General features: G+C 44.6%; 1 protein-coding gene across 3 annotated transcripts in view; it reads right to left on the reverse strand.

Moving 5' to 3' along the window:
* Positions 1-221: 221 nt before the first annotated feature.
* The window catches only part of RAB11FIP3 (RAB11 family interacting protein 3), a 67,893-nt gene continuing 51,424 nt past the window's right edge, over positions 222-16,690 (reverse strand). For 2 of the 3 annotated variants that reach the window (XM_026704165.2, XM_026704167.2), the window contains 10 exons: positions 13,046-13,081; positions 10,055-10,148; positions 9,627-9,730; positions 7,784-7,924; positions 6,543-6,624; positions 5,830-5,967; positions 5,327-5,482; positions 4,559-4,699; positions 2,676-2,785; positions 222-2,312 (listed from right to left, as the gene is read on the reverse strand). In XM_026704165.2, the coding sequence (XP_026559950.1) occupies positions 2,186-2,312; positions 2,676-2,785; positions 4,559-4,699; positions 5,327-5,482; positions 5,830-5,967; positions 6,543-6,624; positions 7,784-7,924; positions 9,627-9,730; positions 10,055-10,148; positions 13,046-13,081 (1,129 nt within the window). In that variant the 3' untranslated portion in view covers positions 222-2,185. Of the gene's footprint in view, positions 2,313-2,660; positions 2,786-4,558; positions 4,700-5,326; positions 5,483-5,829; positions 5,968-6,542; positions 6,625-7,783; positions 7,925-9,626; positions 9,731-10,054; positions 10,149-13,045; positions 13,082-16,690 lie in introns of those variants that run through there. The other variant, XM_026704170.2, reaches the window with a different exon arrangement.

Here is a 16,690-nt window from a genome sequence, read left to right on the forward strand (position 1 = left end):
GCAGAGAGCAGAAATAAATGAACATTGCAAATAACAGGCAGAGTGGACAGGTTACTTCTGAGTACAGCCCCATGGCATAGAATCTGATTTGAATTTGGGCACGAGGGCTAACAAATCCCATTTTGGGTGGAAGGCAATTTTGACAGTTGCACCAAGATCTCCTTTGTGACAAAGATGTCCACCACCCCTGGATGTTAGAAGAAAAAGGCCAAACCAGCTAGTTCTCCAGCCAGAGATAGTAACAGCTTTTAATTAGACAAGAGTCAGCTAGTATTTATTATTTATAGATTTGTACATTATACAATACATACATATATATATATATAGATTTGTGTGTTTCCACAGATACATTGCTCTCTGAAGTATTAAAAATTGATCGGCTCCATTCTATAAAAAATACCTAACTCTACAAGGTAGAAAAAGAAAAAGAAAATCTTTCTCCCCAAGTATACACTGATTTACACCCAAAGTTTCTTCTGGAAATGTACAGTATGTGGATTCTTCCTGCAGACTTTTTTTTCTGGGGCACAGAGAAATACAGGACATTAGTAAGTATGTAAGAATGTTTGGGGTTTGAGAATCACTCTCCAGTGGAACACCATTTCTGCGTTTCTCTGACCATTTCACCTCCACGTTCAAGCCAGTTGAAAACCATTAATAGGGGAAATCTACTGTTGTTGTTTTTTTAATTCCAGTGTCCTGGTTCAAGGAATTGCAAAGTATTCCAGTGGCCCAACAGTTGGGTCGACGTGAGAAAGCAAAAGCCTGGAACTAGCATTTTCAAACTAGCATCATGTCGCTTTCACCATACATGAAGGGATTCAAAAGCTCGAATGGCTTGATGATGAGCATATACCAACTCTCGGCGCAATGTCTTGCACCCCAGGAAAATGATCTGCATATGTGGGTCACACAGACACTAGTCTGGTTGCCCCATGCCTTGTGTGCCCAAGTTGCACAACTGTTCTGTGTGTGCCTTAGAGAGGTGGACAGTGGTGGAGATACAGAGAAGGCATGTGTAGAAATGTACAACCTCACCCTCTGTGGGTTCCTGAAGGTTCTCTCTAAAATAAAGCATCAGTGAAGCAGGATTCGCTCGTGAGAGGTATAAGATGCTACTTTCAAATTCCAAATAGTGGCATTTAAAAAAAAAATAAAGAACACCAAGAAGCAAGCCTCTTTTAAAACACACATCTCAAAAGGCAGATTTAAAACACATTGAATTTTTTTTCTTTTTTTTTCCAGGGGAAATAGCCTGCTTTCTAGGTACGGGCAAAATTCATCTTCTCCCCTAAAATTTATGTTGGAGGGAAAGTTGACTTGTCCCCAATGGCTTGTTTATCAGACTCCCATCGATAATACAAATCTACTTCGACCCAAGGAGAAGGGAGAAGAGCAGAGGAGTTTTCTGCAATATCTGTTTCGGCACCTTCCCAAAGGACTAGATGCAAAGCCAAAGGAATAATTCAACGTCCTACTAGAGTTTGAACAGGTCCTTCTAAGCAATGTGATGTGTTGGGTGCCAGCAAAGAGAACAACTCAGTCCTTCCGGTCTGTGATGTCTCCCCTTCCCTCCTTCCCCGTTTTTATTACGGAACCGACACATCTGTTGCCATTCTTGCCTTAAAGTGGTTTAACTAGTGAAAAACACCAAACGAAAAAGGGTGTGAGGTGAAGCATGGAAGGAACCGTTGCGGCAAAGAGGGATAAAGGATTCGCTCTGCTTCCACATTCAGTTATCATCAGCTGAGCTTCCTCCTCCTCCTCCTTCAGCACAGCCATCGCCAGCCGGCCCCCGAACAACCAACTTCATTGACCAGGTCAGCCACCCACCCGATCACCCAGAAGACTACGCCTGGTTTGGATCTCCTTTTTTTTTTTCTTTTACATCAGCCCACCTTTCTGCAGAAGGCTCCGTTCCCTGGAGCACCTGCAACTCCTGAGTTTTAAGGCAGACGGCCCCCCCAAAAAACAGGGGCTCCGAAACACGCTGTGCCTTGTGAGAAACGGCGCAAGAGACACAGACCCCAGATGGAGTTTTCCTTTCCACTGGCCAAACAACCCAGGCAGCTTCAAAAAGGAGGGCGATCGGAGGGCTGATGATCAAGGAGAGATGCTTAAACCAGAGAGGCAGGGAAGGCAGGTCCAGGAAGGCACCTGAGAGAGTCTTCCTTTGACTGCTGTGCTACAACTTCCAGGTGCCGAGGGATCCAGCTCCCTCCCGTGCAGCACAAGCCTGCTTCTGTTGCTTGTGGACAAGAGTGGTTTCCAAGAAGGCTATTTCAAGGGGCCACCCAGATTCTGCTCCATTCCTGCAAAAGAGGGCAGGTGTGTACGTTCACCCCCACCCTCACCCCTTGTTTCTGTGACTTTCTTTTTTCCAAATCCTTTTCGCCACCCCCAGCCCTGTTCCCACAAGCCAGAGGGTTCCAGAACCCATTAGAATCAGGACGGCCTTACTTAATGGCTGGTCCTCTCTCTCTCTCTCTTTCTCTCTCTCTCTCTTCTCCACCCCAAGTTCACTGCAATCTGCCACCCAACCACTCCAACATGAGGCTTCCTGTGCCTTCTCCATAGAGTGAAGACTTGGCCAGTATTTCTTTCTTCCAAGTAGCCAATCCGCCACACCCACATGACACTCGGTTTATGTCGCTCTCAACTCTTAAGTCTCCTACTTGACTTCCAGGATGGATGGGTTGGTTTCCATGATGGCCACAATGATTCGGTCAATGTAGTCTTGGAGTCGGAAGTTGATCTCTTCTTGCTTCTGGATTGCCTCCATCAGCTGGAGAGGAAAAGAATCAAGCTTATTTTTTTTTATTTTCCCCCCAATTTTACAAAAATGTTAAATGAAATTCTGAAAACCAAAGTGGGGACATATAAAAGGTTGAAAGATCAGGAAGGATGAATGCGTAGCCGGATAGCTAAAATATGCAGTGAGATTAGCAAAGACTAAGCAATAGCACCTAGATTTATATATCACTTCACGGTCCTTTTTACAGCCCTCTCTAAGCGGTTTATAGAATCGGCCTCTTGCCCCCAACAATCTGGGTCCTCATTTTACCCACCTCGGAAGGAGGGAAGGCTGAGTCAACCTTTTAGCCTGATGGGATTTGAACTTCTGGCAGTGGGCAATGTTGAACTCTAACCACTGCACCGCCACAAAATACCAGTCACCGCTTTTCTTTTTCCATTTCTACCTCACACTTTCTTTTTTTCCCCTTTCCCCCTCCCCTAGCTCCCATTAGTTTTATTTTCCTTTGTATTTTATATTCTGCTATATTAATTAAATCGTGATACATAATAGTTCTGTTCCTCTTTATCCATTTAGTTAACTGGTATAAGGCTCAAACTTTATTACTGGAAGACCGTTCTACTATGTTCTTAGTGCAGGGATAGCTAATGCCAAGCAATAAATGGGGTCACTGGCTGGGATTTATTGAGTCTTTGAAGTGAAGTATTTATGGGGGAATTATCAAGGCATCTCCAATGGGGCGGTCTGGTTTTCTAAGGCCCCAGGACCCACTGCAGCTGATGCAGTGAGCTCCTAGTCAGAAGCATTCCTCAGGCTGCATTCCTGGAAATACAACAAAACAGAATGGGACAAATCACCAAGACCAACTCGCTTCAGGACAACTTGCTATGGGACAATTTAACAATCTGATTTAATTATTTAAAATATTTTTTTAAACTAATTTTTGTCATTCACATTTCATTCTGTCCCTCCTTTGGCATACTTTAATGATTCTATTCCACCATTTCTTTGATATGAGGGTAACTCTTGTCCTGCAGCGTCCATGGTGAGTTGGCCGCAGCCAACTGTCACAGACCCCAACAGAGCTAAGCAATGTGGTGGATTCCTTGTAGAAGAGGACACCTATCTCATTAAAGCAGCCGTTTCCAGGACTGTATAGCAGCACACCTAGAAAATAATCCCATCCTGATGGGAAATCAACTTCCTACTATCTCTCATTTGCCTTGCTATGGATTCTAAGCAGCCTTTCAGAATTGAAGTGGTTCTCATGAAACACAGGAAGAAATACAGCTGAACGTCATCAGATCACTGAAGCATTTTAGCTCTCCAAGCTTAGCAGCTTTTGGACTCACGAATTCTCCAGCCAGCATGGCTGGCTAAGGAATTCTGAGAGTTGAAGTCTATAAGTTTTAAAAATTTGGATAGCCTTTCCCAGCATGGTGTTTAAAAAAACATCTAGGGTTAGAAAGAACTCCATGCAGAATCTCTCAGAACTATAAGCAAAATGAAATGGTCTGGAGGATTTATGCAATCCATGGAATATATCCCTTCATAGTAGGCTCACCTAACTTTCCAAAATTAATGTTACGAGAACTCCGTTGGATGTTAAAGAAAAAAGGATAGATTGTTATCTAGTAAATACTTAGTTTTATCAACAAGATAAAGAGAAATCCTCCAAGTGTCTCTTAGAACCAAAGTAGCCCTTCCTAATGTGAAAGTGTGGATTCTCTAAATTGCCTCTCTCACTCAACTCCCCCTTCACTGCTTGTGGGGAAACAGTCCCTGTAAGGTCACCACATTTACCTCATCTCTGGAGACCAAGCTGATTTCCGCAGCCAGAGATTCAGAGAAGGAAGCAGAGAAGAGATTCTTGGCACCTTGAATACTGAGGTTTATGATCTGCCCATTCAGCTCATCGTTCTGCTCCTTCAAGTTTCGGTTGTCCTGTTTGCGAAGAAAATTCCCCTATGGTTACATCGGTTTCTGCTTTAACCAGGAGACCAAGAGAAGCTGCCTTCCACAGAGGCCAACCACCAAGGGCTCTTTCGACCAAGGTTCTCTCTGCTCAAATCTTTCCCCAAGTCCTCACCCCACGACTGTTTTAACAGACCGTTGCCCTTGCGGTGTCAGGCACCAGGGAAATCAGGAGATTCCGGCAGGTCAAGTGAATATAAATATTTATTGTGAGTTTACGCTCTCTATAAGTTTAACTAAATGACGATTGGGAGACAAGTGAGGCATTCAAGGTTGGCTGGACTTGGATCTCTTGACTTATGACACGTTTGACCCCTCCCTCAGGCTCAGCCTGGTCATCTCCTGCATGGAATCTTCTTTAGGCTCCACCTCTCCAGCAACCCATGCTAGCTGGAGAATGCTGGGAGTTGAAGTCCACATATCTTAAAGTTGGTAAGGTTGAGAAACACTGTTTGAACCTGATGCCTACACCTCCTTCCCCAGAGATCACGGACTGGATAACCCCAAACAGCTTCTCTTCATCCCCTAAGATATCCCCAACCATGCCACCGCCAGCAGAAACTTCCTCCGCCGTCCCACGTCTAAGATTTCATCTACCTGCTTGAGCCGTCTGATCTCTTGTTCCAGTTCATTCTCTCGCGTCCGGCTATTGTATTCCTGCAGGCCGATGCTGCTGCTCCGGCCTCTCCGCTGCTCGGCTTCTAGCTTGAAGACCTGCAGGTGTTCCAGCTGTTTCCTGAGGTCCTCAATCAGCTGCAAGACAAGCGAGCAAAATCAAGGCCAATGGGCATTTGCAATCAATTCACACGGATAGGTTCATGCTGTTAAAAAGAAAAAGCAGAAAGCATAGATTGTCCCAGCCGGGCGAGGATCCTTTTCACCCTCTCCAAGCCATCTTTCCTGCAATTTAACCTGAGCTGCACCCAGAAGTAGGGCTTCCCTGCTGAGAGCCATGCCTTGTTTTCCATCTTCTCCAGCTTCTTGTCTGCAAAGGAAATCCTGATCTTGAAAACCGGGCAAAAATTTGCAATATAGCAAAGTTCCTTCCTAACCTCTCAAGTGTGTCATGGTCTATTTGAGCTTCCGGGAAACCTTCTCACCTCTTGCCTGGACTCTTTATCTTTCTGGAACTGATGTCTCTCGTGGTTCAACTTCTCCCCCAGCTTTCTCTTGTTCTCCCGCTCTTCTGTGAGTTGGACAGCGAGATCTTCAATTTCGTCCAGCAACTTCTGCTTCTCCTAGAAGAAAGAAAAGAAGGGAGACAATGGAACTGGGAACCTTCTAGCAGCTTCATCCCTGGGAGAAAGGCTCAGGTCCCTCGGCGATAAAGCATGAAGACCAGTTAGGCTTAATCTCACCACTTGACTATGACCTGCTATCTACCGGCAGCAGAACTAGACCAAGAAATCGTGGTAGTCAAGGCCAATGAACAGAAACTACTGTGCTTTTTAAGTGGAGGACAGAACTCACTGAGAACAGAAAACTCAGCTTGCTGGTTGGCCATAGAATTGTCCTCCAATCCTCCTTTCCCGTTAAGCAGCTGCCATCCGTTCTGGCCAACAAGAAGGACTAGAGAAGAACCACCAGGCTTCGTACCATACTGCTGGTTATTGCGAGACAATGAAGGTTTCAATTCTGCAAGACTCCCAGTGCCCCATCACAATGTTCTGGGATGCTGCGAGAGCTTGCCTTTTACCTGGGTTTAGTAATAGGGGGGGAACGTAACTGCCTGGTCCCTCAACACCTGAAGTGGGGGTGGGGGGGAGGAGGAGGAGGAGGAGGAAGAAGTTGCCTAGAAGAAGAAAGTGCTCACCTCCTCTAGCCTCTCAATATTGGCCTTGAGGCAGGGGACGCAGGACCGAAGTTCTCCGTTTTCATTGTCCAATTGATGCAACCTGTGCATTGGCATAAACCCAAATGCATGATTAGAAATCTTATTTATCTGAGACATTTATATAGCTGCCCCTCTTATACCAAAATTTCAGGGGCTACCAATTGAAAATCAAAACAATATCTGTAATAAAACAAACAGATAAATGAATAAAGTCTATATTAAAACTGCCAAAACCATAAACACCAAAACTTTGCACCAAGCTAAATAGACATCTATTGCCATGGACTCTTAATTAATCAACACTATTCAAAAGCTTGCATCAAAAATGCAGAACAGAGGAAGCGATGCCAACTTCTTCCTTGCTGTTTTTCATATGGCCTAAACTACAATTCCTGTTATTCTTTTGGGATTTTTTTCCGTATTCTGTGTGACTGCCGACTTCTCTGGAAAAAATGACTCTTCCCACAGAGGCGAAGGCAACTGTGCTTCCGAACCAAACTTGTTTTTCTCTTCTTTTGTTCAATTAAAATGTTCTAGCCCAAATCTAATATAATCATTCTCCTAACAGGCTAGAAATTTAAGTATGTCAGGTGCAGAATTTGGCAGCCATGAATTAAGAGTGAATTAACATTGTGGAATACACCGAGTGCAGAAATCCACCCCCTTTCCCCATCCTGTCTGTACCAAATGTTCCACCAACTGCACTGAGCAGATATAATATTTTTAAAAAATCTCTGTAATTATTATTTCTATAGGGATGCGGTGGCTCAGTGGCTAAGACGCTGAGCTTGTCGATCAGAAAGGTCGGCAGTTCAGTGGTTCGAATCCCTAGTGCCGCGCCACAGAGTGAGCTCCCGTTACTGGTCCCAGGTTCTGCCAACCTAGCAGTTTGAAAGCACATAAAAAATGCAAGTAGAAAAATAGGGACCCCTTTGGTGGGAAGGGAACAGCGTTCCGTGCGCCTTCGGGGTTTAGTCATGCTGGCCACATGACCACGGAGACGTCTTTGAACAGCACTGGCTCTTCGGCTTTGTAATGGAGCTGAGCACCACCCCCGAGAGCCAGAAAACGACTAGCACGTACGTGTGAGAGAAACCTTCACCGTTCATGATTATTTCATTAGCATCAGGAAATCAGATGTGCAATGTTCTCCTGAGGTGATACACAAACGACAATAACCCAGGGACTCCCCATCGCTTTCCCGGACGGATCCATCTTACCGGGCTTGAAGGTTTTCAATCTCCATGCTTTTTTCTCGTTCCATCCTGCTGAGCAGGTCTCTCTGTTTCCGGATTTCATCTATAAGGATTTCATCTGATTTCATCTCTTGCTCTTTCAGCTGCTCTTCCAAGGCATTTGCCCTGTCCAGAAGAAGAGAGGTTTCCCAAACGTAACGCCACTTATTGTCCCATGAGAACTCACGCTCTGGGGCGTACGAACCCCAGGGAACAAGAGATCCACAAAATCTTGAGGGCTGCACCTGCATTTCTTGCAGACCTTGTGAGCCGATATAGGTGGCATACGAGTGTAAGGCATTTGGGGAGATGGACAGCATGCAATTTTAATAAATAAGTAAATTGTCAGCGGGACCACAGATCAGGAGTCTGGTAGCTCCTTTTCAGATTAACAGGTACTATTAAAAGGCATCTGCTCTTGTGAACCACAGCTCATTTCTTTTCTTTTTTTTAATAATATTTTTTATTTATATGTAAATATTTTAAAAACAGTGTATTGTCCAGGCATTTTGTTTTACCCCAAAAGCAACTGATATAGTAATAATGATAATAATATACTTAGTAATTATATTGTTAATATTGATAGTTATATTAGCTTATTTATAATCATGATCGTTATACTAGCATACTCATAATCATAGACAACATTCATCTTTTACATGCACATAACAATAATCTTTCTTCATCTAACCTCTAATTCTTACATCTAACCATTGATTAAAACCTATCCCACATTGAGTAATACTCTATCTCCGTTATTTTTTATTTTCAATGTCAGTCTATCCATCTCTGCACAATCCAATATTTTCCGAATTATGCTTTCATCGGATGGGATGTTCTCATTTTTCCAATATTGTGCAAATGCAATTCTTGCTGCTGTCAATGCATGCAGCGTTAAGTACATACTCCCTTTATCATAGCTTTCCGGTATGATACCTAACAGAACTGATGAAGCTGCACGGAAGGGTTAAAGCGATGCAGGATTTAAAGTGGGACGAGGGAAACTGTTAATCTGAAGAAGTGCTACGAGGCTCTTCCTCCAGTGATAATCCCAGTCTTCCTTGGCAATTCTAATGACAGAGGAGCTTAAAAACAGACCATATCTGGCAAAGCTGTATGCCTTCTCTGGAAGATGGCTTTCCCGTCCTCTCTATGGTGCACTAAACCACCCGTGAAATACGAAAAAGAGCTGAAAAATTGTAACATTTCTACACTCCGGGGCACGTAGTGTAGGTGACCAGGCTGAGCCTGAGGGAAGGGTCAAACACATCATAAGTCACGAGACCCTGCGCCCCCTCAAGTGATCTAAGTCCGGCCACCTTGAATGCCTTTCTCATCTCTCACTCCGTTTCCTTGACCATTAGTAGGTCAGGTTCTTTGTGGGGGGCTTAAGCTTGCAATAAATCTTTATGCTCATTTGAATTGCCCGAATCTCCTGATTTCCCCAGCGCTTGACACGGTCGGTTCTATTGGAAAACGTTCTCTTCTCAATTCCCTCTCTGAAAATGTGTCTGTTTTTTTTAAAAGGCTGACCCCATTTTTTTTTACTGCTTGCCTTGAGCAATAATTAAGTCATCACGCAGCCTAATCCACCCAAGTCCTACTGAGAAAGTACAGCTGAAAATGCAGCTGTGCGAAGAAACCATCCTTATAACAATTTGTATCCCCCTTCCCACAAAAAGCTGAATTTCTAATCTGGGTTTTCTGGCTGTTCTGCAAGCATTTTTTAAACGAAGCCCCACTCCAAAATAGGACAGCTTCCAAACCCCAGCACAAAATTGCCCCCCTGCTCTTTCCAAACGGACAGATCTCTTTTCTCAAGGTGTACCTGTGCACCAGCTGAAGGTTTTCCTGTTTTAGCCGGCTCTGCTGCTCCCCGTTTGCTGCTGTGTCCTTTTCCAACTCTGTCACTCTTTTCTCCAAGAAGATCACCTGCACCGCGGGCATTGACAAAATCCCCATCAGTCAATTGTGAAAGGCAGCTTGACTCGGATCAGCTTACATCCTGCAACAAGCCCTTTCATATTCTTAAACAACGTCTGCCTTTCCCTTGGGGAAGACTTGACGGGTGGATTAAAATGCGAAATTCAGTCTGAATATCTGGCTGACTGTGTGACCAACCATAACAAGGATAATAAAAGCCACCGGATGAGCGGATAAGATCCTTCCCTCCCTACATCCCTGTGTATGCGCACACACGTGTTTGTGTCCTCCATTCAGTTAAACACACCCCTACATACTCTCCTTCCCATGTACCTTATCAGTGATGTCCTCCTCCAGGCACTCAGAACTCTTCTGGAAAGGTTGTTCTATATTATCCATCGAGAAGCTTCCCGTCTGATGCAGGTGTCTGTAAGCAAGACGGAGAAACGCAGACAAAAACGAGGCTACCACCATCACAACAAACAACGGGTAACCCGTGAAGGTTTTCATCAACGAAATCATATCATATTTCAATTGCATAGCTTGGAGGCTCCCGTTCTACCGTGACCCTCCAGATTTCTGGTGGACTTTCTAAGCTCTGAAATCAATCCGGTCTGTTTTAGGTTCGCTCTAGACTAGAGCAAAAGAACCAATCGATAGAACTTCACCCTTTTATACCTCTTGCTCTTTGGAATATGGGGTAATCAAGGCCTTGCTTTCGTACGTCTCTTCTTTTTCATCTTCACCCAAGGAGAACAGCACACTCCAAAGCAATAAACCCAAAGGAACCGGGGTAGTTTGAGATGAAGCAAGGTAGTGAAATAGCTCTCCTGGGACCAGCACCGGAAGTTAACTGGACCTCTTACCACGTCACCCAGCTTCGGTGTTGTGGTCCAAAGTCCGCCACTTTATGGCAGGTCATTTGGGCCAGGCGTTTTATCAGCCGCTAACTAGTAATACAATTTATCACTCCACAGGTGTTCAACGGGCCATTCTGAGATAAAGAACCAAGCTTGGTACAGGTAGTCTTCAATTTACAACCACAATTGAGTGCAACACCTCTGTTGATTTGCGAGAGATTGGTGACATAAACATTGCCCCATTTTACAGCCTTTCTCACCACCGTTGTTAAGTGAACTGCTGTGATTCTTGTTAATAATACGGTTGTTAAGTGAATCTGGCTTCCCCATTGATTTTTGCTTGTCAGGAGGCCATAAAAGACGATCACGTGACCTTGGGATGCTGCAACCGTCATCAATGTTAGTTGCCAAGTGTCTGAATTTTGATCATTAGCCTTTTCTGTATTATCTGTATGAAGTGTGGAATAAGTTCACTTTTTTTCCATGCTGTTGTAACTTTTGAATGGTCACTGAATGAACTGTTGTAAGTTGAGGACTTCCTCCCATTGCTTTCTATGGGCCTATTACTTGGAACCCTGACATTTCACACATCAAATCTGGGCTGGCCTTCCAGCAGAACAGTTGGAATAGTGGGAAAGTGCTCCACAGGCTAAGAAGCTGCAAAGGTATTGGAAGTTTATACCGATGGCGTTTTAATAATGGCAGGAGGCACACAGACATTTTGACGGTCTTTCGCTGCGGCCTTTGCAACAGGTAGCAAAACGGAGAGGGAAAGATGGCCTAATTCTGCAAAGCAGGTAAGACAAGTGGAATTTCAGTAAGGGATCTCTCTCTCTCACATGCTAAACAACAAGATTCTTGGAAAATGTATGAGGAATTTCTCGGCTGCTTACAGTTAAGGCAGAGCCTCTTGGAATAATCCGCCAAGCTTCTTCCCAGGTTGCTGCTCCACCAGGGCTAAGTTACTGTTTGTGAGAGAAACTGACTTGCCCCGTTTCTTGTCCTTTGTATCGGATCACTCTCTTCCGTTGCTTCCCCACAAACTCTGAGACGGAGCCCCAAATCTCCAAGACCGACTCAGCGATTAGATGAAAAATGAGGTCAGGAGTGAGTCGCATATTCCCCCCCGATGTGCCATTTCTCACAGGTGCACATTGGCAACCGATGCAGAGGTGGCACCTCTAATATTAGAGCCCAAATTGGTGGGTTTCAATCAATCAGAATAGAGCTGGGAGGGACCTCAGAGGTCATCTAGTCCAGCCCCCTGCTCAAGCAGAAGATCCTATACCATTCCAGACAAGCAGCTATCCAGTCTTTCCTTAAAAACCTCCAGTGATGGAGCACCCGCAGCTTCTGGTGGCAAGCTGTTCCACTGGTTCATTGTCCTCCCTGCTAGGAAATTTCTCCTTAATTCCAGGTTGCTTCTCTCCTTGATTAGTTTGCATTTATTGCTTCTTGACTTGCTTCGGGTGCTTTGAGCAGTAGGTTGACCCTTCTTCTTTATGGCAGCCCCTCAAATACTGGAATGCAGCTACCATGTCACCCCTAGTCCTTCTTTTCTCTAGATTTCAGATATCAGAGATTACGTCCTCCCTCTCCCAGGTTTGCCAAAGCTCCCACTGGGACCCCCTACCCCCAGATTTTTGTATTTATTTAGTATTTATTTGATTTGTCAATTGCTTACAAGATAATAGTATAAGTATATACATAGTTATGAATATATGAAATGGGTACATATAAGAAAAATAAAAGAAACAATGGGACAGGCATGGTAGGCACGTCGGTGCGCTTATGCACGCCCCCTACAGATCTTTTAGGAAGGGGGTGAGGTCAATAGTAGACAGTTTAAGGTTAAAATTTTGGGGGTTTGGGGAAGAAACCACAGAGTCAGGTAGAGTATTCCAGACATTGACCACACTGTTGCTGAAGTCGTATTTCCTGCAATCAAGTTTGGTGCGGTTAACCTTGAGTTTGTATCTATTGTTTGCTCTTGTATTGTTATGTCTGAAGCTGAAGTATTCATTTGCAGGTAGGACATTGCAATGTATGATTTTATATACTATACTTAGATCGGACCGGAGGCAGCGTAGTTCTAGGTTTTCTAGGTCTAGAATTTCAAGTCTGGTGGCATAAGGTATTCTGCAACGAGTAGAGGAGTGGAGAACTCTTCTTGTGAAATATTTCTGGACAATCACCCTTCCCCTGCCTCCTGCTCAGGTCAGCAGATGCCCACCCACAAGAAGTAAGCTTGGAACCTGCAAACCAACCATCCAACCAACCATCTTAACGGCTCTGCTTTGGAGATCTTTACGATCAGAGAAAGAAACGATCCCACAACATCCTTGGAGTTTGGAGTAACAATTAATCCCTTTCCCTCTCCGCCGCCCCCCACGAGAAGAAATTGCATGAGGCAAGCAGGATCACATCAAAACAAGAGAAAAGAAGGAAAGAAACATTGTCCTACCTTGCTACCTTTTTGCTGGACAGTCTCTTATTCGGGCTGTGGAACAAACAACAGGAAAACTAAGTCAGGAAAGCTGACACCAGCGAGCCACAGTGAAACAGGAAGCAAGCAAGGACAGAGCAAGGGGGCCATATCCTTTACAATTTGCAGCACAACACACAAACACATCACCTCCACGTTGCATGCATCGCACTCCCTCCGTCTTAGCCCTCTGACCAAGCCAGCCTTTGGAAGCCATCTCAAGGGCGCTTTCTCAGAGAAGCAACACAGCTGACCGTCTCTGGATCCTGCAGACCAGTTTCTCCCAAACTCCACCTCTTTGGGATGGGTGGACATCAACTCCCAGAATTCCCCAGCCAGCAAAGCCTTTTTCTTTGAGTGACGTGCCAAGAAGGCAATAATCCAGGTATTTAGTTGGAAGAAGACAAAACAAGGTTTCACCGAATTTGAAACCATCGGCCAACAGGTTATATACAATTACTCCCCTGACTGCAATATTATTAACGTTCCCCTACATTAACAAAATACAATTCCACAGCAACTGGGATAGCGTCCCTGTGTCTTCAGGGGGAGGAATATAGTAGCTCAGAGGAAGTTTGTACAAATCTCTCTCATTGCAATTCTGGAGGCCTTTGGGTGTCTCCATTGCGCTTGGCCCTGTTTTGTGGCTAAGTGTTTCTGTGCCATCTATACAAGATCAACATTCAAGGACACATCCCTCCGTACAAGCCAAAAACATCAGATCCAGATGTCCCTGGACCAAGTTGTTTCAGAACCCAGAGCTTGAATGTTCTACCAACATCTAGAAACCTAGCTCAACTTCTAAAGGTTTCAAGTATCACTTTCTCTTGAGCTTTAATTTAACAACATTTCACTGGATTGTCTGGATTTCTTCCTAGTCTCTCTCAGGACAACCTCAGATTTTTCTTTGAACACACACACATACACACACACACAATGGCTTCAAGAGGCCCTCCTTGAGTTATTCCTTCATCTTCTGCGCTTCATCAAACATCATTTTAGAAGAACAAACATTTTGTTCTTTCAGGGCTACTCCAAACAAGTACACAACATAAAGGTGTATTTTCCTGTGCAATACCATCAAAGTAAATTACAAATATGATGGCTGGAAATTGGCATAAATTGATGGCATAAATTAAGCAGTAAGGAAAGGGGTTCCAGAGATCTGTCTTGTAGGAGCTGGGCTACCAACAAAGTGCCAACAGCCTTGGCATTTACTCTTTACTCGGCATAGCCTTCCCTCAACTTGAGGTTCTTTTAGATGTTCTGGTCCAGCCCTTGTTGCCCAGAACTGGAAAGTTATACCAAGTGAAGAAGGAATAATAAACAAAATCTTGATATGCGCTGAAATGGACATGTCAACTCTAGAAATGAAAAACAAAGATGAACTGGCATATTACGCAATTTGGGATAAATTCTATCACTGGGGGGAGCAGAAGGAAAAGTTGGGAAAGGAATTGTTGAAAGGGTAAATGATTGGATGAGATGAAAAGAAGATTAATGATGTTAGAAATGTAATATATGAACGAACAAATGTATATATGTAAATAGTTGAATAATTGTTTATAGGAATATATATGCGATATTGACCCAAAATTATGCCAAACCAACTTCACCGTGTTCAATGTGTTTAATTGTTTTGTTCAATAATTTTTTTTAATAATTAAAAAATAGAAAAAAAGAAGAGCCCTTGTTGGGAAGTGACCCGTCCCACAAATCATTCTCTCAAGAATATGTGGAACTGTCACTAAAAAATAAAGGCCATTAACGTTTTGCAGATCCCATCAGCCTTCACCAGCCAAGGCTCCAAAGGCTTCACCCTCCAAAGCTACCAAAGTTACAAAATTCTCACCTGAGCCTCTCCTTCCACCAGCAACCATGCTACACCATGCACGGTAGTCCTTGACTTACAAACATTTGTTGAACGACAGTCTGAAGTTAAAACAGCACTGAAAAAAAGTGGTTTGTGACCGATCCTCGCACTTATGACTATCACAGCATCCCATGGTCACATGATAAAAATTCAGGCGGCTCCTAACTGGCATGTTTTTACAATTATTATGGGGTCCTGTGATCACCATTTGTGACCTCCCCTGACGGTTTCCGACAAGCAACCATCAATGACTCACTTAACAATTGCACTGGCTGGCTTAACAACGGTGAAAAATGGTCATAAAATCAGGCATGACTCCATTAGCCACAGAAATTCTGGCCAACTGCGGTCGTAAGTCAAGGACTACCTGTAAATGAAAGTAGACACTACACCTGACTTTTTCATGGCCTTCCAAATAGGTTGCCTCAGTGGCTACCCCATTCCGGTGAATAAGATAAGGCAGCCCTAAATTTAACCCCCATGAATTCTGGTAATGCAGAGAAGGGCCCCGATTCTATAAGGGGAGATTTTCAGTGGTCGACAACCACTCATAAGGGTTGCTGTCCTCATTTTTTAACCAAGCTGGCATGTCCCTCTTCTTTCCGCTTTTACCTCTGCTCAGTGTAGACCATAAACTGCAGGTTAAGGAGGAATTAAGTATCACATCAAAGGTGGATATTCAGCAGGTTCTGGCCAGTTCTGGAGAACCGGTCGTGGAAATTTTGAGTAGTTCGGAGAACTGGCAAATCCCACCTCTGACTGGCCCCGCCAACCCCATCTATTCTCTGCCTCCCATTGAGTCCCTGCTGATGGGCTGGGTCTCCTTTGGTTGCCCTGCACAGGAGAACAGAGCTGGAAAGCAGGTTAGTGGGGTGGGGAGGGAAGGGGGATCTTGCAGTAACCTTCCCCCAGGAGTGGGGTAGGAATGGGGATTTTAAAGTATCCTTCCCCTGCCACACTCACCAAGCCACGCCCACCAAGCCACAGAACCGGTAGTAAAAAAAATTTGAATCCCACCACTGTATCACATCCATATTAGGACCACAGGGAATCATGCAAAGAGAAAGCTGTAGAGCAGAACACACACATGCGTGCGCACACACACAAAGCATTCCCACCAGCAACGCCCTTGCTTTAAGCTCAAATAACCATCAAAGAAGCTTTTGGGGTTTGAAGGAAGGAGCCCATCTCTAGAAGCATTGACAGCGTATCTGTTGTTAAAATGATCGGGGTTAGACCACATGCATTCTCAGCAAGCAATCACTGCCCCCGTTATTGAGAAACAGCACGCTCACTTGTCCTCAAAGAGGAGGCCGGTGGTATCGCCCACCCAAGAGAACGAAGAATCCCAAAATATTGAGGAGAGCAAGAGAAGGAACCTGTAAAATCAGGGATGTCAAAACTCAAGGCTTGCGGGCAAGATATGGCCTGCAGGGTGCTTAGATCTGGCCTGCAGGGCCCCCCCTGGAAATAGCAAAGGACCAGTCCGCGATGCCTCTGCCAGTGAAAACGGAGCCCGGGCAGGCTGCCCACCGCTTCACTGAGCTCCGTTTTTGCTGGCAAAGGGCTGCAAGAGGCCATCGTGGCCAAAAACGGAGCCTCGATGAGCGACATCGAGCTGGCCACGCCCACCCAACCCCCCAGCACCCCCAGGTCACACACCACCCCGATGCGGCCCTCAATGAAATCGAGTTTAACACCCCTGAATGTCAATGAAGATTCAATTTTCTTAGATTTTAGATACGAGAGAA

This window comes from Pseudonaja textilis, chromosome 14, assembly GCF_049901715.1.
Source record: "Pseudonaja textilis isolate UNSWEBS1 chromosome 14, rPseTex1.2, whole genome shotgun sequence".
Classification (NCBI taxonomy): Eukaryota; Metazoa; Chordata; class Lepidosauria; order Squamata; family Elapidae; genus Pseudonaja; species Pseudonaja textilis.